This window comes from Salvelinus fontinalis, chromosome 11 (genome assembly GCF_029448725.1).
Source record: "Salvelinus fontinalis isolate EN_2023a chromosome 11, ASM2944872v1, whole genome shotgun sequence".
NCBI classification, from domain to species: Eukaryota; Metazoa; Chordata; class Actinopteri; order Salmoniformes; family Salmonidae; genus Salvelinus; species Salvelinus fontinalis.
Window position 1 is genome coordinate 16,727,929 of NC_074675.1, and position 21,167 is coordinate 16,749,095.

Consider the following 21,167-nt stretch of genomic DNA (forward strand, 5'->3'; position numbering starts at 1 on the left):
GAGGGGTGGGTAGAAAGAGGTGGGTAGAGAGAGATGAGTAGAGAGAGGGGGGTAGAGAGGTGGGTAGAGAGAGGGGGTAGAGAGAGGGGGTAGAGAGAGGGGGATAGAGAGGTGGGCAGAGAGAGGTGGGTTGAGAGAGGTGGGTAGAGAGAGGTGGGTAGAGAAGTGGGGTAGAGAGGTGGGGTAGAGAGGTGGGGTAGAGAGGTGGGGTAGAGAGAGGTGGGGTAGAGAGAGGTGGGTAGAGAGAGGTGGGTAGAGAGAGGTGGGTAGAGAGAGGGGGTAGAGAGAGGGGGGTAGAGAGAGGTGGGTAGAGAGAGGTGGGTAGAGAGAGAGGGTAGAGAGAGAGGGGTAGAGAGAGGGGGGTAGAGAGAGGTGGGTAGAGAGAGGGAGTAGAGAGAGGGGGGTAGAGAGAGGGGGTAGAGAGGGGTGGGTAGAGAGAGGTGGGTAGAGAGAGGGGGGTAGAGAGAGGGGGGTAGAGAGAGGGGGTAGAGAGAGGTGGGTAGAGACTGGGGGGTAGAGAGAGGGGGGTAGAGAGAGGGGGGTAGAGAGAGGGGGTAGAGAGGGGTGGGTAGAGAGAGGTGGGTAGAGACTGGGGGGTAGAGAGAGGGGGGTAGAGAGAGGGGGTAGAGAGGGGTGGGTAGAAAGAGGTGGGTAGAGAGAGATGGGTAGAGAGAGGTGGGTAGAGAGAGGTGGGTAGAGAGGGGGGGTAGAGAGAGGGGGGTAGAGAGAGGTGAGTAGAGAGAGGGGGGTAGAGAGAGGGGGGTAGAGAGAGGGGGGTAGAGAGAGGTGGGTAGAGAGAGAGGGGTAGAGAGAGGTGGGGTAGAGAGAGGTGGGTAGTGAGAGAGGGTAGAGAGAGGTGGGTAGAGAGAGGTGGGTAGAGAGAGGGGGTAGAGAGAGGTGGGTAGAGAAAGGGGGGAGAGAGATGGGTAGAGAAAGGGGGAGAGAGAGGGGGTAGAGAGAGGTGGGTAGAGAGAGGTGGGTACAGAGGTGGGGTAGAGAGAGGTGGGTAGAGGGAGGGGGGTAGAGGGAGGGGGGTAGAGAGAAGTGGGGTAGAGGGGTGGGTAGAGAGAGGGGGGTAGAGAGAGATGGGTAGAGAGAGGGGGGTAGAGAGGGGTGGGTAGAGAGAGGTGGGTAGAGACTGGGGGGTAGAGAGAGGGGGGTAGAGAGAGGGGGTAGAGAGGGGTGGGTAGAGAGAGATGGGTAGAGAGAGGTGGGTAGAGAGGTGGGTAGAGAGGTGGGGTAGAGAGAGGTGGGTAGAGGGAGGGGGGTAGAGAGAGGGGGGTAGAGAGAGATGGGTAGAGAGAGGGGGGTAGAGAGGGGTGGGTAGAGAGGTGAGTAGAGAGAGGGGATAGAGAGAGGGGATAGAGAGAGGTGGGTAGAGAGAGGTGGGTAGAGAGAGGTGGGTAGAGAGAGGGGGGTAGAGGGAGGGGGGTAGAGAGAGGGGGGTAGAGAGAGATGGGTAGAGAGGGGTGGATAGAGAGGTGAGTAGAGAGGTGAGTAGAGAGAGGGGATAGAGAGAGGGGGTAGAGAGAGGGGGGTAGAGAGAGGTGGGTAGAGAGAGGTGGGTAGAGAGAGGTGGGTAGAGAGAGGGGGTAGAGAGAGGGGGGTAGAGAGGTGGGTAGAGAGGGGGTAGAGAGGTGGGTAGAGAAAGGGGGAGAGATAGGTGGGTAGAGAAAGGGGGAGAGAGATGGGGTAGAGAGAGATGGGTAGAGAAAGGGGGAGAGAGAGGGGGTAGAGAGAGGTGGGTAGAGAGAGGGGGTAGAGAGAGGGGGTAGAGAGGGGGTAGAGAGAGGGGGTAGAGAGAGGGGGTAGAGAGAGGGTAGAGAGAGGTGGGTAGAGAAAGGGGGAGAGAGAGGGGGTAGAGAGAGGTGGGTAGAGAAAGGGGGAGAGAGAGGTGGGTAGAGAAAGGGGGAGAGAGAGAGGTGGGTAGAGAAAGGGGGAGAGAGATGGGGTAGAGAGAGGTGGGAGAGGAAAAATAAAAGGGGTGGAGTGAGAATGGAGGGATGGAGGGAGAGGGGCATGGAGGGAGAGGGGTAAGAGAAGAGAGGACTGGCATGGAGGGAGAGGGGTAAGAGAAGAGAGGACTGGCATGGAGGGAGGGAGGGAGGGGTGAAAAAGAGCAGAACGATTTCGTCAGATTGCAGACTGAGTGCAGCAGACGAGGAACATAATGTTAGTATGGTTTATCGAGAGAGAGAGAGAGAAAGTAGAGAGAGTAGAGAGAGTAGAGAGAGTAGAGAAAGAGAGAGAGAGAGACGGAGAGAGAGAGAGAGAGAGACGGAGAGAGACGGAGAGAGAGAGAGAGAGAGAGACGGAGAGAGAGAGAGAGAGAGAGAGAGAGACGGAGAGAGAGAGAGAGAGATGGAGAGAGAGAGAGAGACGGAGAGAGAGAGAGACGGAGAGAGAGAGAGACGGAGAGAGAGAGACAGAGAGAGAGAGAGAGAGAGAGACGGAGAGAGAGAGAGAGAGAGAGAGATGGAGGATATGAATGGGAGGGGGGTTAGAGGGCACTCTACACCAGGTCCCTGCACCCAGGAAGAACCCCTTCACCCCAGGGCTCCACTCAGCCTCTGACCCACATTAATTAACTCTGCTGCTGCAATTACTGACCACACCACCCTCTGGTTAGAGTGGCTACACTGGAGAACACTATACTCTGTGTGTGAGAGAGAGAAAGAGTGAGAGACGGGAGAGACAGAAATAGATCATAGTCAATACAGCAGGAAAGGAGTGGATTGATAGAGGGGGAGGAGAGTGAGAGATGGGGGTTGGGAGGTACAATCAACCATAGTGGCCTGTGTTGAGAAGATTGGATCTTTGACTGGCAATATCTCTTTATGTCCACTGTACCTTCAGACCAGATTAGGACACACAGCACTTTACACTTTACAAATCCACCACAACTAACTGTGGAAAAACGGCTCCAAATGAAATCCTCAAAACGCTGTTTCTTGGCTAACCCTGAACACACCGAGTGGGCTTCCCACACTGCACTGCTCTCCTATCCAGGCAACTAGCTCCACTACTGAGGCATGCCAATACAACCCCCCCCCCCCCCCCCCCCCCCCCCCCGTTATAAAATCCACCTGCAGTCGCTCACTAATTGGACTTGGGTAGAGCGCTAACACAGCGTATGTCTTGTTATGGCAATCTAATTGGCTGTGCTGCTTTAGGAAAGAATGAAATAAATCAGTGTTCTGACTCAGGTCGGCCCGGTCTCTACTGAATCCATTAGAGGAGATAATTGTGTTGGGAGGCAAAGCGTTTGCCCAGCGTTGCCTCGGCGTTGTGGGAGAATGCGGTTGAATTAGAATTGTAACGGTGAATGAGTGCCATTGGCGAGCTGGATGCCCCTGGATACTACCGTGGGAAACCCCAGAGTGGATGTACACGGAGAGTGGTGATGGAGAATCAGATACTGTGAGCTATTATTATATTTCGGCGTGTGTGTTGCTGATATGAGGTGTCGTTCTTTCAGACACCATGTCTGGAGAATTGTGCAGTATATACAACGTGCTAATGAAGACATTACACCCATTTTGTGTGTGTGCCCACGCGCATGTGTGCATGCTGTGTCTCTGTACCCATGAGGACAGGTGCGATCATTAAGATGAATGACATAGTATGTCCCCTGCCAACACACACACACACACACACACACACACACACACACACACACACACACACAACTGTGCTGTACACACCCGGCTAGACAACAGATGCAAACAAACCTGGGAAGCAAACTCTTGGAGAGAGAGGAGGACTGTCTTTGTTTACCCCTCTGGCCCTCTCTCCTCTCCTCCCTCTCTCATCCCTCTCTCAGTGCTAAATCAAATTCTCTCTCGCTCTCTCCACTCATCTGTTTGTTGACTCTTAACACATTAAAGCAACAGCAGCCAAACTAAACAGTCCAGACTGCACTGGCTAGCGTTCACACAGACACAGCATCCATCAGATGGTCCAGGCCTGGACTCACCTAGCAGCTGCCCTTCCTGCAGAATAACCATCTAAAGACAACCAGACCACTCAGATGGGAAACACTGTCTACGAACTCACTGGTGTAAAATGTATTCATTGTGCCATCTTTTACATGAAGAATGGATGAAAGCCATTTTCTAGAAGCATCTGTAACAGTATGCGTAAGGAGGAATGTGTATCTACCATCAATGGATTAGAGAAGAATGGAGAGAGAGAGGAGAGAAAATAAAATAAAACTCCACCTCACAAATCCAAATGACTCTAGCAATAGTCAAGAGAGAGAGGGAGAGCCGCTGACCCGGCCTCTGGATCGCCAAGGACGACGGAGCACACTGCCTCAACCCTCTAACTGAGACCACTCTAAAAATATGGTCATTAATTTAAGCTAAACAGACCGGGGGGAAAGGGGCACAGTTTCCTTGACACCAATGAAATGGGAATTGGCTCCAGTGCAACTGTGGAGCCGAGGGGGGCCATTGCGGCTCCACCGTGTGAGAGGGCTCTGACAAGGCCATGTCGCACTAGAGAGTGCTTACTTAATGACGAGAAAACAACAGCGCCTAAAGCCTGGGAATATACAAGCCTAGACAGAGCTCTATCAAACAGTCAATTTCCTGTTCAATCCTCCATTTTACAGGCCAGAGAAAGAGAGAGAGCGAGAGATTGTTGAGTGTTTACAGTCTCAAGGAAGAGATGAGAGGCTGTTCTCCCTACTTAAAGTAAAGTGTCTACGAGTGACACTCTCCCACACTTTGACTCATCAACCAGAGAAATCAGAGCGACTCAAGGACTTAGCGACAGAGGAAGACACAATGGAGGAAGAGAGGAGAGGTTGACGAGAGCAACGTATTGGCCTCATCCCCTACGGAGAAACAAAGAGGAAGAGAAGTCATCCAGAGGTTAGGGACACAGACAGAGGAGGAGATGCGGAGAGACAGAGAGGGAGAGCGAGAGAGACACACAAGCATGAAACACACTCAGACACACACGCATACCAACACAAATCATTTAGGCCAAATGATTTGATTTAGGTGTGTCCCTGTCTCCTCTTGGCAGACTGGTGAATTGCTGTGTCAAGGCTTGTGGGAGCTTGTGACTCAGAAAGAGAGAGAGAGGGATGGAGAGAGAGAGATGAGGAGGGACGAGAGAGAGCAAAACAGAGAGATGCTGTGGGGACGAGGAGGTGAGGGAAAGCGCTTGCTCCTTCTCTTCCATTCTTCCTTTTTACTTCTTGATTTAGTGAAGATAAATACAATTTGACATAAACAGGTCTGTGTCTGCAGCGGCCCTTGCCAAAATCTCCTCTCTCTCCGTCTCCCTCTCCCCCCTACATCTTCCATCCGCCTACTCCCACTGTCTCCTCAAGCCGCCTGTCATCACAGTGCATTCTGTTGTCTCGCTCTCGCTCTCTGTGTTTGATGCGTGTCTGCTAATGTGGCAGCAGCATTGTCTCATTGTCGGCTCTGCTGCCTCTTTTGTTTTCCCTCCGACTTGACACGTTCATCAGGAAAAGGCGGATGAGATGAACATGTATATATTAATTGTGTTTCGTGTCAGACAGTTTCAGAGAAAAATCAGGCTGGAATTGATGGAATTTATACATGTGTACTGTACAGTATGCCTTTGTTTATTGCTTGCTTGTGTATTGTGTAGGATTGCGTAAGCTGTGAGTGAGTGATTCTCCATCTTATCTTTGTTCGGCTGAGCGTTCTGGCTGTTGTGTGTGTGTGTGTGTGTGTGTGTGTGGTCTGTGTGTGGTCTGTGTGTGTATGACTGTCTCCCCGCCATACGTTTGCTCTGTGGAGGGTTCTGGCTGTTGTGTGTGTGTGTGTGTGTGTGTGTGTGTGTGTGTGTGTGTGTGTGTGTGTGTGTGTATGACTGTCTCTCCGCCATACCTTTGCTCTGTGGAGGGTTCTGGCTGTTGTGTGTGTGTGTGTGTGTGTGTGTGTGTGTGTGTGTGTGTGTGTGTGTGTGTATGACTGTCTCTCCGCCATACCTTTGCTCTGTGGAGGGTTCTGGCTGTTGTGTGTGTGTGTGTGTGTGTGTGTGTGTGTGTGTGTGTGTGTGTGTGTGTGTGTGTGTGTGTGTGTGTGTGTGTGTGGTCTGTGTGTGTATGACTGTCTCTCCGCCATACCTTTGCTCTGTGGAGGGTTCTGGCTGCGGTCTCGGAGGATGTTGATCTGATAGACGGCCCCGTAGGGCTCAAACAGCTCCTTCAGCTCCTTCTCTGACCAGGAGCGAGGGATCTGACCCACGAACATCTTGATGGCATCTGGGTCGGGCTGGTCCGAATGCTCCAAGGCGCCGTTCATCTTCCCGGCCGTGCCGTTACTGAAAAGAGACAACAGGAGGGTGCTAGGTTACATAACAGATCATAGAAGCTACACTACCATTCAAACGTTTTGGGTCACTGAGAAATGTCCTTTTTTGACCACTAAAATAACATAAAATTGATCAGAAATACAGTGTAGACATTGTTAATGTTGTAAATGACTATTGTAACTGGAAACGGCAGATTTTTTATGGAATATCCACATAGGCGTAGAGAGGCTTATCATCAGCAACCATCACCCCTGTGTTCCAATGGCACGTTGTGTTAGCTAATCCAAGTTTATCATTTTAAAAGGCTAATTGATCATTAGAAAACCCTTTTGCAATTATGTTAACACACCTGAAAACTGTTGTTCTGATTAAAGAAGCAATACAACTGGCCTTCTTTAGACTAGTTGAGTATCAGCATTTGTGGGTTCGATTACAGGCTCAAAATTGCCAGAAACAAATAACTTTCTTCTGAAACTCGTCAGTCTATTCTTGTTCTGAGAAATGAAGGCTATTCCATGCGAGAAATTGTCAAGAAACTGAAGATCTCGTACAACACTGTGTACAGAACAGCGCAAACTACCTCTAACCAGAATATAAAGAGGAGTGGGAGGCCCCGATGCACAACTGAGCAAGAGGACAAGTACATTAGAGTGTCTAGTTTGAGAAACAGACGCCTCACAAGTCCTCAACTGGCAGCTAAACTTGGATTAGCTAACACAACGTGCCATTGGAACACAGGAGTGATAGTTGCTGATAATAGGCCTCTGTACACCTATGTAGATATTCCATAAACAATCTGCCGTTTCCAGCTATAATAGTAATTTACAACATTAACAATGTCTACACTGTATTTCTGATCAATTAGATGTTATTTTAATGGACAAAAAATGTGCTTCTCTTTCAAAAACAAGGACATTGTTCAGTGACCCCAAACCTTTGACCGGCAGTGTACATCTGACATGATATGGAAGATGTGAAAGTACACAGTATTGACATTCTCAGGAAGATGGGAAGGAGAGGTCCACTGGGGTAGCAGCTGGTTCAAGGCTGGGTTCACTGTGCAGCCTGTAATGTTCCATTTATGTCCGCTCCTTCCCCCCAAAATGTCTTTTTTTAAACATCCCGCACCTTGAAAGTACGTCTTGGAGAACATACATCCACTATTAGACGTCAAGATATCCCCTCGCCATTTGCGAGACACTTTAGAACAAAATCCTTCTATTAATAAATTGCGTTGCGTCGGGATGGAAAAGATTCCTCCATCACGTAGAGTAGGTGACTATGACAACACATCACTCCAAAGAGAAGCCATGTGGATATATACATCCAACTATCTATCTCCACACGCTTTAAACAGAGAATTCGACTCCATCTCCGTCCTATAAGCCACATTTAGACTGTTACACAAGCACACTGTCCATATCAGATTTTGCATATCGTTTATGAGGTTGGCCTCACATATTTATGAACGGCTGGGCCGTCCTTTGTGGTGGGCTATCACATTAATGGATGTGATGTATTTAGGTGAGCGGACATCTGCGGCGATTGATTGGTGAGTTGTTCTTCGTGCCCGCCCCCATCCCCTATAATTCTGCATCTCTTTGTGACTAATATATATACAGGTAGACCAGAGGGGCCCTGATTGGCAGATGAGGGACAACCCTGATTAGAAGCACCTGCTGCTCATCTGTTGATCATTACAAATGCTGTTTTGAAAGAAAGAACATTTTACCTACACAATAAAGAATGCTGTAGAGCTGAAACGTCTACGTACGCTATCCCCGACGCAGTGAAACATTGAAAACGTTGAATAACGAAGTAAGCTTTATGCAACATATTTTCTTTTGTGCGATTATACCTCAAAATGATAAGCATCACAATCCCTGGTAAGGGGAGCTTCCGTACATACATTATTTAATCCACATAACATGATTTCAAGAAAACACAATTCCCTCGGAGCAAGTAGGCCTAGCACTCCACTATAAATTTACAAGATAAAAGGGGACAGCAACACCAGGGAATGTGTGGGTCTGTTTTTTGGTTTCGCTATCCTTCTGGGGGCCAGAAGTCCTCACAAGGAATATTAAAACAAGGACAATTTGGACAAGTGGGGACATTTCGCCGGTCCCCACAATGACAAATGATTAGGTTTACAATTAGGGTTAGGGTAAGAATTAAGGTTAGGGGTTAAGGTCAGGAAAAATAGGATTTTGAATGGGAATCAATTGTTTGATCCTCACAAGGATAGTAAAACAAGTGTGTGTGTGTGTGTGTGTGTGTGTGTGTGTGTGTGTGTGTGTGTGTGTGGTGATGAGCCGAGGGTTGTGGTGTTCATGCAGGTCTGGCTCACTCTGTAGAAGGGATTTAGTCTGCTGAGTGCTGAGGGCCTGGACTGTATTACAAAACACGACATGGTACCATAACACACACAGCTCGCCCTGGGATCAGGGCGAGCTGTGCTGATTGTTCGAGGCTGGCGGACGTTTTAGAGAAATCGTTAAGATGTAAAACAAGCCATTGTGATCCCAGATTGTTCCCTCAGGGAGTCGTGTGTGTGTGTGTGTGTGTGTGTGTGTGTGTGTGTGTGTGTGTGTGTGTGTGTGTGTGTGTGTGTGTGTGTGTGTGTGTGTGCGTGCTTGTGTGCACATTGTGCAACTTAAGTTGCCACTGTTAAGTCAGTTCATGTTTTTAAGTCTCTGTAACCTTTCATTTTTTGGCGTCTTTCTCTCTGCTCACGTCGCCGATGTTGTCACGAATCACATTCAATAGGCCTTGTGTGTGTCAAATAAAAACGTGAACTTGGCAAGCTTTTTAAAAAGAGAAAATAAACACTCAGTTGCAATGTGCACACAAACACGCACGCACACACACACACACGACTCCGAGGGAACAATCTGGGATCACAATGGCTTGTTTTACATCTTAACGATTTCTCTAAAACGTCCGCCGGCCTCGAACAATCAGCACAGTTGCCATTGATCCCAGGGCGAGCTGCATGAATAGGGCTGGAGCGTACCAGCACACACACAGTCTCAGTCTCCACTTCAGCCTGCGGTGCCACAGAACCAGAGTACAAACCCAAACTAAACAAGCTAAAGTCCATGTGCTGCTTTATCGCTCTACTTTCACTTTTGTTATTCTCCACAGGAGAAAGGAGAGAGCATTATCTTGAGAGGCAGAAACAAAACAACCCCAAATCCCTTGCTTGGCTAGCTGACCGCCGTAATACCACTCTATAAAGCTCAGGAGGGAGGAGGAGGGGAATAAAAAGAGAGAACGAGGGATTTAGAGATGGAGGGAGAACATACAGACCTTTGAACACGGCCCATCCATCTCTTGCAGAAAGAGCCCAGGCGTTCGGCAGAAACGCCCAATTCTTTAAAGGACTTAAAGGACATGTCAAATGAATGACCAAGCCAGAGAACGAGGGAACGAGCAAACGAGTGCTAACGGTCCCCGCGGCAATCCCTCCACTGTAAACTGGACGATAAATCCCAGCCACAGCGCCGAGGGGACCGGGCAGGAGTTACGGCCCCAATGAACACCAAGCGTTACGCCAACGTTCACACTCATAAAGCAGAGTGTTGCTTGAACGTTAGACATTTAAAAACGGGAGATGAACGGCTCCCCTGGCACACAGCACAGCCATGACATCTGCAGTATATCCATCCCTAGACACCCCAGGCTGGAAGCACACAACAACCCACTAACACACTCTGTGTAAAAGGCTTGTTAGTGAGTGTGTGTGAGAGAGTGAGTGAGTGAGTGAGTGAGTGAGTGAGTGAGTGAGAGACAATTCCTCTTTGTTGTGTGTTTGTTCGAGGTCTATAGGGATGAGGCACAATAACCCTTTTGAACCATTCACCCTGCCCATCACAGCCCCCACTGCCAACACGCCCCATTACACAGCCATTCTCAGTCATACGGCTCTATGAATGCTCATAAAGCTTCATAATCTGTTATAAGATACATACTGCATGACCGTGTAGGTATTTGGTCTCTGTGTGTTGGTGATGGCTGTGAGAAAGTGACTCTGTTCAGTTTAAAGGAATGAGCTTCTCTCCCCTTCAACCCTGCAGCCCTGGCTGACAAGGTGTTATTGCAGTCAGTGTGTGAGTGAACCTGAAACAGCAGGAGTGTGTCCCGGGGCACAGCTTAAGTCATTGAGTGGATCAACTCCTGCCATAGCCTCTCCTTCTCTCCCTCCTCCCCCCCCTCTCCCTCCCTCTCAATTTGAGCCAATTGTCTGCCTTAATGGCTTAACTATTGCTTCCATCACTCCAGTCTCCTTTGCAGCACAGGGCCGTGACTGAGGGGTGATCTACAGTCTTAGCCAAGGTGTGTGTGTGTGTGTGTGTGTGTGTGTGTGTGTGTGTGTGTGTGTGTGTGTGTGTGTGTGTGTGTGTGTGTGTGTGTGTGTGTGTGTGTGTGTGTGTGTGTGTGTGTGTGTGTGTGTGTGTGTATTCCTTGGCACGGAACATTATGAGATCTTCCCCCTCTCCATAAAGTAGAGCAGCTGAGTGATCCGGTGTGTGTGTGTGTGTGTGTGTGTGTGTGTGTGTGTGTGTGTGTGTGTGTGTGTGTGTGTGTGTGTGTGTGTGTGTGTGTGTGTGTGTGTGTGTGTGTGCCTCCGTCTCAATTGCACTATGGGTTTAAACACAAGAGAGAAAGTTCAACTTTCCCTGCAGTACCAGACAGTGGCAGGAAGAGAGCTGAGCTGGCTCTGAACCAGTGGAGCATCGATAAGAGAGACTCTAACATGAATACTATTCACACCTCAGATCTGCACCATTAGGGATAGAGATCAGTATGTTAATGGCTGCTGGTAGCATATACAACGCTACAATTCGATAGGAGGATGTGTTTACCAAAAACAGTGCTGTCTTGAGTACTTTTTTTTAGCTGAAAAGGCCATCGATAACATTAGACAACAATATTACATACAGGGAGAGGAGGTTTCTGACCTGGCTGGGAAAAACCTAGGCTCTAGTTCCTAGGTATTCCTAGTGAATCCTGTACACAGTAGGAGGGACTCTGTCTCAGTCACATCATTGCAGGGAGGAGTGTGGCAGACGCCCATGGGAGAGATAGAAACAGGCAGAGGGAGAAAGAGAGAGAAAGAGACGGAGCGAGAGATGGATGCAGGTGAGTGGGGCTAGCAGTAAGCACAGCTTTGAGCACAGCATGGCCTCTCGGATTCGCTGACACAAACACTGTCCTTTGGGATGGATGAGTTTTGGGGAAAGTTGCTCTGGTACACCCTGCTGTTCTTTCCCTCTGTTTTCATTTCCACTTGAACACACACACACACACACACACACACTCACACTCACACTCACACACACACACACACACACACACACACACACCTCTCCAACACACGCACCTCCATTCCACTCCTAGACATCAATGGAGTTGTCCCATGGCCCCTCAGACACTAGTTATTGGAACATGCTTGGAGGTGGTGTAACCGTCCCACATGGGGAACTAATCTGGTAGACAACAAGAGTGAGAAACATCAGTTTCAGCTCAGACCAAATGACAATGACTACAATGACTTCAACAGTGACTACAACAGCGACTACAACAGCGACTACAACAGCGACTACAACAGTGACCACAACAGTGACTACAACAACGACTACAACAGTGACCACAACAGTGACTACAACAACGACTACAACAAAGACTACAACAGTGACTACAACAGTGACCACAACAACGACTACAACAGTGACTACAACAAAGACTACACCAACGACTACAACAGTGACTACAACAAAGACTACACCAGCGACTACAACAGCGACTACAACAATGACTACAACAATGACTACAACAGCGACTACAACAGTGACCACAACAGTGACTACAACAACGACTACAACAATGACTACAACAATGACTACAACAGCGACTACAACAATGACTACAACAATGACTACAACAGCGACTACAACAATGACTACAACAATGACTACAACAGCGACTACAACAGTGACCACAACAACAATGACTACAACAACGACCACAACAGCGACTACAACAATGACTCCAACAGTGACCACAACACTGACTACAACAACGACTCCAACAACGACATCAACAACAACAACAACAACAACTTCAATAATGACGTCAACAGCGACTACAACAACGACTCCAACAACAACAACAACTTCAATAATGACGTCAACAGCGACTACAACAACAACAACAATGACTTCAACATCGACTACAACAACAACAACAATGACTTCAACATCGACTACAACAACAACAACAATGACTTCAACATCGACTACAACAACAACAACAGCGACTTCAACATCGACTACAACAACAACAACAATGACTTCAACATCGACTACAACAACAACAACAGCGACTTCAACATCGACTACAACAACAACAACAATGACTTCAACATCGACTACAACAACAACAACAGCGACTTCAACATCGACTACAACAACAACAACAATGACTTCAACATCGACTACAACAACAACAACAACAGCGACTTCAACATCGACTACAACAACAACAACAATGACTACAACAACAACAACATCGACTACAACATCGACTACAACAACAACAACAACAACAATGCCTTCAACATCGACTACAACAACAACAACAGCGACTACAACATCGACTACAACAACAACAACAACAATGACTTCAACATCGACTACAACAACAACAAAAACGACTTCAACAGCGACTACAACATCGACTACAACAATGACTTCAACATCGACTACAACAGCGACTTCAACAGCGACTACAACAACGACTTCAATAATGACTACAACAGCGACTACAATAATGACTTCAATAATGACTACAACAGCGACTACAATAATGACTACAACTGCGACTACAACAATGACTACAATGACTACAACAATGACTACAACAACAACAACAACCACAACAATGACTACAACAGCGACTACAACAACAACTACAACGACTACTACTACAGCTATAAAACTCCTATCGCTACTACTGTACCACTAGGCCAAATGACTGGCGATATACCCTAGAGTAGACCAGACCTACCAATATACCCTAGAGTAGACCAGACTTATCAATATACCCTAGAGTAGACCAGACTCTACCAATATACCCTAGAGTAGACCAGACTCTACCAATATACCCTAAAGTAGACCAGACTCTACCAATATACCCTAGAGTAGACCAGACTTATCGATATACCCTAGAGTAGACCAGACTTATCGATATACCCTAGAGTAGACCAGACTTATCGATATACCCTAGAGTAGACCAGACTTATCGATATACCCTAGAGTAGACCAGACTTATCAATATACCCTAGAGTAGACCAGACTTATCAATATACCCTAGAGTAGACCAGACTCTATCAATATACCCTAGAGTAGACCAGACTTATCAATATACCCTAGAGTAGACCAGACTTATCAATATACCCTAGAGTAGACCAGACTTATCAATATACCCTAGAGTAGACCAGACTTATCGATATACCCTAGAGTAGACCAGACTTATCAATATACCTTAGAGTAGACCAGACTTATCAATATACCCTAGAGTAGACCAGACTTATCGATATACCCTAGAGTAGACCAGACATATCAATATACCCTAGAGTAAACCAGACTTATCAATATACCCTAGAGTAGACCAGACTTATCAATATACCCTAGAGTAGACCAGACTTATCAATATACCCTAGAGTAGACCAGACTTATCGATATACCCTAGAGTAGACCAGACTTATCGATATACCCTAGAGTAGACCAGACTTATCAATATACCCTAGAGTAGACCAGACTTATCGATATACCATAGAGTAGACCAGACTTATCAATATACCCTAGAGTAGACCAGACTTATCAATATACCCTAGAGTAGACCAGACTTATCAAGGGCCATGGAAATGGCCACCTATCTCCTTTGTTGACAGGTATGGGAATGTTTGAATTAGTGTGCTTAGTTTGACTCAGAAAATGTAGGCTAATAAGTAGACCCTGATACAACAATAAAACAAGTCAATAAAGCATCTTATATAATGGGAACAAGCTTTCAGGAGCTGCGGTTGAACAGTGAATTCTGTGGTGCATTCTGGTCTATTGAGGCATTGCAATACAATGAGGATCACCTCCCACGACTGGTGTGCAAGAAGAAAAGACACAGGCAAGAGAGAAACATCATGGGAATGCAAAGACAGAGTTCTCATTATCACGTGCACTCTCTCCCTCTCTCTCTGTGTGTGTGTGTGTGTGTGTGTGTGTGTGTGTGTGTGTGTGTGTGTGTGTGTGTGTGTGTGTGTGTGTGTGTGTGTGTGTGTGTGTGTGTGTGTGTGTGTGTGTGGGGGGGGGTATGTCCTCAGTATTGCTCATCGCTGTCGCCCACACACAGCCTGTATACTTCAGACTGAACAGCCTGGAGAAATCACCAACCTGAGAAACATATTCACTCAAACAGCAGTTCAGCATAACAGAACTGTCATAATTCCCTTCATGGTCTCCTAGAGTACATCTCAATAGGTTTCAAACTGCTTCATAGTCTCTCTCATTACTTCCTGTCCCACTGCTCTGAATGATTTCTATATGAATGATGCTTTAATTAAGCACATTCAAACTTTTGACGGCTTGTTTTTTAAAGCCTAAATGTGTGTGTATGTCAGGAGATAGGGGGGGGAGGGGGGGGGGGGGTTGAATCCCCATACACAGCTATTAGTCCAGGCCTGCAATCCTCAGAAGGGTAGAAGAATTAGGGAGGTTTAAACCACAGAGCCAGGATTGGCCAAATCCCAGCAACACCAAAGTGACTCTGTAATGTCTAACATCCTCCTCCTCCTTTTCCTCCATCCTCCCTGGAATCGAACCAGGGTGTCTGTAGTTACGCCTCTAGCACCGCTGCGCCACTCAGGAGCCCACATGGGGATAGTGTGTTGATATCCCTAATATTCAATGAACATGAGCATAAATATTTTATTTCATATATATATATATATATTAAATATTTTCAGATTTAAGTTGATTCAAACCTACAAAAACTGCAGTTTTGGTGCCTTTACTACAGCCGTGGTGCCTTTACCAAGATTAGAAAGTATTCTGAAGAATTAGAAACCGCTATAGTCTCTCCAAGACGTTTGGAGTGGATAGGTAGTCAATGATGCAGAGAGAGAAGAATGACGGGGGTTAGCTGAGAGATATCTGGGATAGAAGACCAGGGCTGAGAGATATCTGGGATAGAAGACCAGGGCTGAGAGATATCTGGGATAGAAGACCAGGGCTGAGAGATATCTGGGATAGAAGACCAGGGCTGAGAGATATCTGGGATAGAAGACCAGGGTTGAGAGATATCTGGGATAGAAGACCAGGGCTGAGAGATATCTGGGATAGAAGACCAGGGCTGAGAGATATCTGGGATAGAAGACCAGGGCTGAGAGATATCTGGGATAGAAGACCAGGGTTGAGAGATATCTGGGATAGAAGACCAGGGTTGAGAGATATCTGGGATAGAAGACCAGGGTTGAGAGGTATCTGGGATAGAAGATCAGGGTTGAGGGGTATCTGGGATAGAAGATCAGGGTTGAGGGGTATCTGGGATAAAAGATCAGGGTTGAGAGATATCTGGGATAGAAGATCAGGGTTGAGGGGTATCTGGGATAGAAGATCAGGGTTGAGGGGTATCTGGGATAAAAGATCAGGGTTGAGGGGTATCTGGGATAGAAGATCATGGTTGAGAGATATCTGGGATAGAAGATCAGGGTTGAGGGATATCTGGGATAGAAGATCAGGGCTGAGCGAGATGAGAGATTCATATTTCATTTTATCTCCACTTTCCTTCCAGAATTAAGGGCCGTGTATGTTAGAAATGTCTGAAGGTATATTTTGGTGGGTTTAATATGTACACTTACACTAACTCTCTCATCATCAACTCCCATTCCCCTCCATCCAATCTCTCACATGGTTGAGAGATGAGCGGCCCTGTGTGTGTGTGTATTGTAATTAGCGTGTGTGTGTGTGTGGGGGAGGGGGGGGAGGGCAATGGGCTGTGATTGCCTGGCGTAGCTGGCCAGTGCTCTGCCAAAACTCATCATCCGACTCAACGACGGCGAAAACGTCTCATTTGGCTAATGCTGCTCCACACACCGGGCCAAGGAACCAGGACAGACAGAGATCAGAGAGACAGTAGAACTACCACTACTAGCCCTGATGAAGTATTTAGGGGTTGGATGGAGGGTTGCAGGGTAGTGGTTCATTCACACTCCATCCCAAGGTCAGGGTGCCTTTGTGTTTTTGATGAAGCCTGATGGAGAGCGGTCTATAATAGTGGTATTACTGGGAACAGGAGAGTAGGCGGGAGACAGAACAACACTTGACACCTTGACCGCTGTGTGGCTTGCTTCAACAAGAAACCCCGCGCACTTTCCTACACCTTGGTCGTGACTCCTGAACTATGGAGAGGTGGGGAGGTGAACACAGACAAAGAGGAGGAGGACAAAGGGAGCGAGATGAGATAAAAGAGAAGGATAGAGCTGAGAGAGAAGGGAGGGAGAGAGAGATCCAGAATAATAGATTATCAGGCATGTGTTGCCAAGGATCTAAGGAGTGTAAGCCACAGAGAGAAGACGACTGTTGGGATCCAGTTTACAAGCTGTATTGACTGAACATGATGACTTGCATTCTTTTGGTTCAGTAGCCCTCACAACGCAATTATGTTCCGTTGTCAACAATGCTTTGGGGAGTTTAGACTCCGAGTACTGCGTGCTGCTACTAAGGTTCTCTCTGAACCAGAGAAAGATGGATAAAGTGGCTATCGTCGTTATTAACATTGGCAAAGCAGGTTTCTTCTCTTGTCATGCCAATACAGCCTGTGGAATTGAGAATGGCCCATGTTTCTCACGGCGTTAGACTAAAGGGGAATTGACACGTACAGCAAGGGCGGGAGGACACACACGAGCACACACATACACACACGTGCCCACACCTCCCTCCCCCGGCTGTCCCTGCGGTTGTGTAAATGTGTTGTTCTGTGAGACAGCTGCAGGTGTTCCTGTGTGGAGGACAGGCAAAAACCTTGGCTGACACTTTAATACACCACCATTACTGGTAACACCACCTCCACAGACACACAGAGAGAAAAGAGAGAGAAGAGGACAGATAGGGGGGTAGAGAGAGGGTCAAATTGAAGCAAGAGATGGTAGAGAGAAAGAGAGAGGGCTAAAGGTGGGCAGAGAACAGGAGTGAAACAGACAGCGGAAGGAAAGAAGCCATTTGTTGGTCAGTCTGAGGGTAACAGAGTGTTGAGACACAGTGTTTACCTCTCTGCTTTTAACCTCCCCTGCAGAGCACACAGACAGGGCCAGAGGAGAAACTACACCCAACACAAATAGAAATGCAACATGTAAAGTGTTTCATGAGCTGAAATAAAAAATTCCAGAGAAATGTTCCAGGCACAAAAAGCTTATTTCTCTCTAATGTTGTGCAAAAATTTGTTTACATCCCTTTCAGTGAGCATTTCTCCTTTGCCAAGATAATCCATCCACCTGACAGCTGTGGCATATCAAGACGCTGATTAAACAGCATGATCGTTACACAGGTGCACCTTGTGCTGGGGACAATAAAAGGCCACTCTAAAATGTGCAGTTTTGTCACACAACACAATGCCACAGATATCTCAAGTTTTGAGGGAGTGTGCAATTGGCCTGCTGACTGGAGGAATGTCCACCAGAGCTGTTGCCAGATAATTGCATAATTTCTAGACCATAAGCTGCCTCCAACATCGTTTTAGAAAATTTGGCAGTACGTCAAACCGGCCTCACAACCCCAGACCCCATGTAAGCCAGCCCAGGACCTCCACACCCGGCTTCTTCACCTGTGGCATCATCCCGGGGGGGTGAGTATTTCTGTGTTGTGAAAAACTCTTTCTGATTGGCTGGGCCAGGCCCATCCATGGCTGCATCCCTGCCCAGTCATGTGAGAACCATGGATTAGGGCCTAATGATTTTATTTCAATTGAATGATTTCCTTACATTAACAGTAACTCAGTATCTAACTCAAAATCTAACACATTTTTCTTTATATTTTTGTTCAGTACACATCAAAATGACTACAGACCAGTGTACAAAACATTAAGAACACCTTCCTAATATTGAGTTGAACCCCCTTTTCCCTCAGAACAGCCTCAATTAGTCGGGCATGGACTCTACAAGGTCTCGAAAGCGTTCCACAGGGAGGCTGACCCATGTTGACTCCAATACTTTCCACAGTTGTGTCAAGTAGGCTGGATGTCCTTTGGGTGGTGGACCATTCTTGATACACACGGGAAACTGTTGAGCGTGAAAAACCCAGCAGCGTTGAAGTTCTTGACACAAACTGGTGCTCCTGGGACCTACTACCATACCCTGTTCAAAGGCACTTAAATATTTTGTCTTGCCCATTCACCCTCTGAATGGCACACATACACAATCCATGTCTCAAGGCTTAAAAATCCTTGTTTATGTCCCACCCTCATCTGGTTCACCTGTTCTTGTGATTGTCTCCACCCCCTCCAGGTGTCGCTTATTATCCCCGGTGTATATATCCCTGTGTTTCCTGTCTCCTTGTGCCAGTTCGTCTTGTTTGCCAAGTCAACCAGCGGTTTTCCTTGCTCCTATTTTTCCCCAGTCTCTTTTTGTTTCTAGTCCTCCTGGTTTCAAACCTTGCCTGTCCTGACTACCAGCCTGCCTGACCACTCTGCCTGTCCTGACTACCAGCCTGCCTGACCACTCTGCCTGTTCTGACTACCAGCCTGCCTTACCACTCTGCCTGTCCTGACTACCAGCCTGCCTGACCACTCTGCCTGTCCTGACTACCAGCCTGCCTGACCACTCTGCCTGTCCTGACTACCAGCCTGCCTGTCCTGACTACCAGCCTGCCTGACCACTCTGCCTGTCCTGACTACCTGCCTGCCTGACCACTCTGCCTGTCCTGACTACCAGCCTGCCTGACCACTCTGCCTGTCCTGACTACCAGCCTGCCTGACCACTCTGCCTGTCCTGACTACCAGCCTGCCTGTCCTGACTACCAGTCTGCCTAGCCCTTTGTACTGTTTTGGACTCTGACCTGGTTTATGAACTCTGGCCTGTCCCCGACCTGCCTTTGCCTACTCCCTTTGTTATAATAAATATCGAAGCTCTACCATCTGCCTCCTGTGTCTGCATTTGGGTCTCTGCCCTTATACATTAACATGTCTCCTCCCCTTCATCTACACTGATTGAAGTGGATTTAACAAGTGACATCAATAAGGGATCAAAGCTTTCACCTGGATTCACCTGGTCAGTCTGTCGTGGGCTCCCGAGTGGCGCAGCGGTCTAAGGCACTGACATCTCGGTGCTAGAGGCGTCACCACAGACACTGTGGTTCGAATCCAGGCTGTATCACAACGGGCCGTGATTGGGAGTCCCACAGTGCGGCGCACAACTGGCCCAGTGTCGTCTGGGGTTCGGCCGGGGTAGGCCGCCATTGTAAGTACGAGTTTGTTCTTAACTGGCTTGCCTCGTTAAATAAAGGTTGAAAAAATGAAAAAGAGCAGGTGTTCCTAATGTTTTGTAGACTCAGTGTATATTTCATGTCTCTGGTTATATACTGTATTTCAGAGGGAGCTGAAGGGTATTTGAGCTCTGGAGCTCTGTCTCCCTCTACATTAAAAACACACACAAGACAGCACTGACCTAACCAGTGTAACATTTTGTCCACGTGAACAGAGCACACCACACACACCCAGTCTAATTCTCCAGTGTCTTGTCACAGAATGTGTTCAGGCCCTGTTCCAACATTTCTCAGCCATGAATCATTTTATAGGTGGATAAACTTGTATTTTAAACCACATCACTGTGCAGCTGTGCTGTTCCCTCTCTTTCTCCCTCTCCCCTTCTTCTTCTTCCTCCTCCTCCTCCTCCTCCTCCTCCTCCTCCTCTCTCTCTCTCTTCGTGTTTCATTCCCTCAGAGTTCCATCAACATCTAGACCACAGTCACTTCCACATTGTTTCAATGGATTTCCAGAAGCAGTGTTTTAGAAAACCCCAAACAACAGCCGTGGTGACAGAGAGGTTGGGAAGGCAGGAGCGTCGAGATGATAGACCAGTCTCCGTTCCCGCACGGTGCCGCGAACGCCAGGGAAACTCCCATCCCATGCCTGGGAACACCAGAACATGAGCGGGACCTAACCCCCGTCATTCCCTTATTATCTCTATAATGGCGCTGGGGCGGAGCTGAGACGGTGATGCCAGTAGCGGATATTAGGGCGGGGTGCACGTTTTCATTAGGCTTTATGGGCTGGAAAAACTTTGTCATGCACACCAATTAGCACTGAGGAACAAATGACACAATGTATATGCCACTGCCTACCTGTTATCTGGTTCTCTCCTCTCTTCCCTACATCCCCCTCTCCTCTCCTGTTATCTGGTTCTCTCCTCTCTTCCCTACATCCCCCTCTCCTCTCGTGTTATCTGGTTCTCTCCTCTCTTCCCTACCTCCCCCTCTCCTCTCCTGTTATCTGGTTCTCTCCTCTCTTCCCTACATCCCCCTCTCCTCTCCTGTTATCTGGTTCTCTCCTCTCTTCCCTACATCCCCCTCTCCTCTCGTGTTATCTGGTTCTCTCCTCTCTTCCCTACATCCCCCTCTCCTCTCGTGTTATCTGGTTCTCTCCTCTCTTCCCTACATCCCCCTCTCCTCTCCTGTTATCTGGTTCTCTCCTCTCTTCCCTACATCCCCCTCTCCTCTCCTGTTATCTGGTTCTCTCCTCTCTTCCCTACATCCCCCTCTCCTCTCGTGTTATCTGGTTCTCTCCTCTCTTCCCTACCTCCCCCTCTCCTCTCCTGT

General features: G+C 47.8%; 1 protein-coding gene across 28 annotated transcripts in view; it reads right to left on the reverse strand.

Annotated features, from left to right (window-relative positions):
• The window catches only part of LOC129865183 (CUGBP Elav-like family member 2), a 200,414-nt gene that overhangs the window by 64,121 nt on the left and 115,126 nt on the right, over positions 1–21,167 (reverse strand). For 26 of the 28 annotated variants that reach the window (XM_055937713.1, XM_055937725.1, XM_055937720.1 and 23 more), the window contains one exon: positions 6,113–6,309. In XM_055937713.1, the coding sequence (XP_055793688.1) occupies positions 6,113–6,309 (197 nt within the window). Of the gene's footprint in view, positions 1–5,873; positions 5,922–6,112; positions 6,310–9,612; positions 10,044–21,167 lie in introns of those variants that run through there. The other 2 variants (XM_055937721.1, XM_055937739.1) reach the window with 2 other exon arrangements.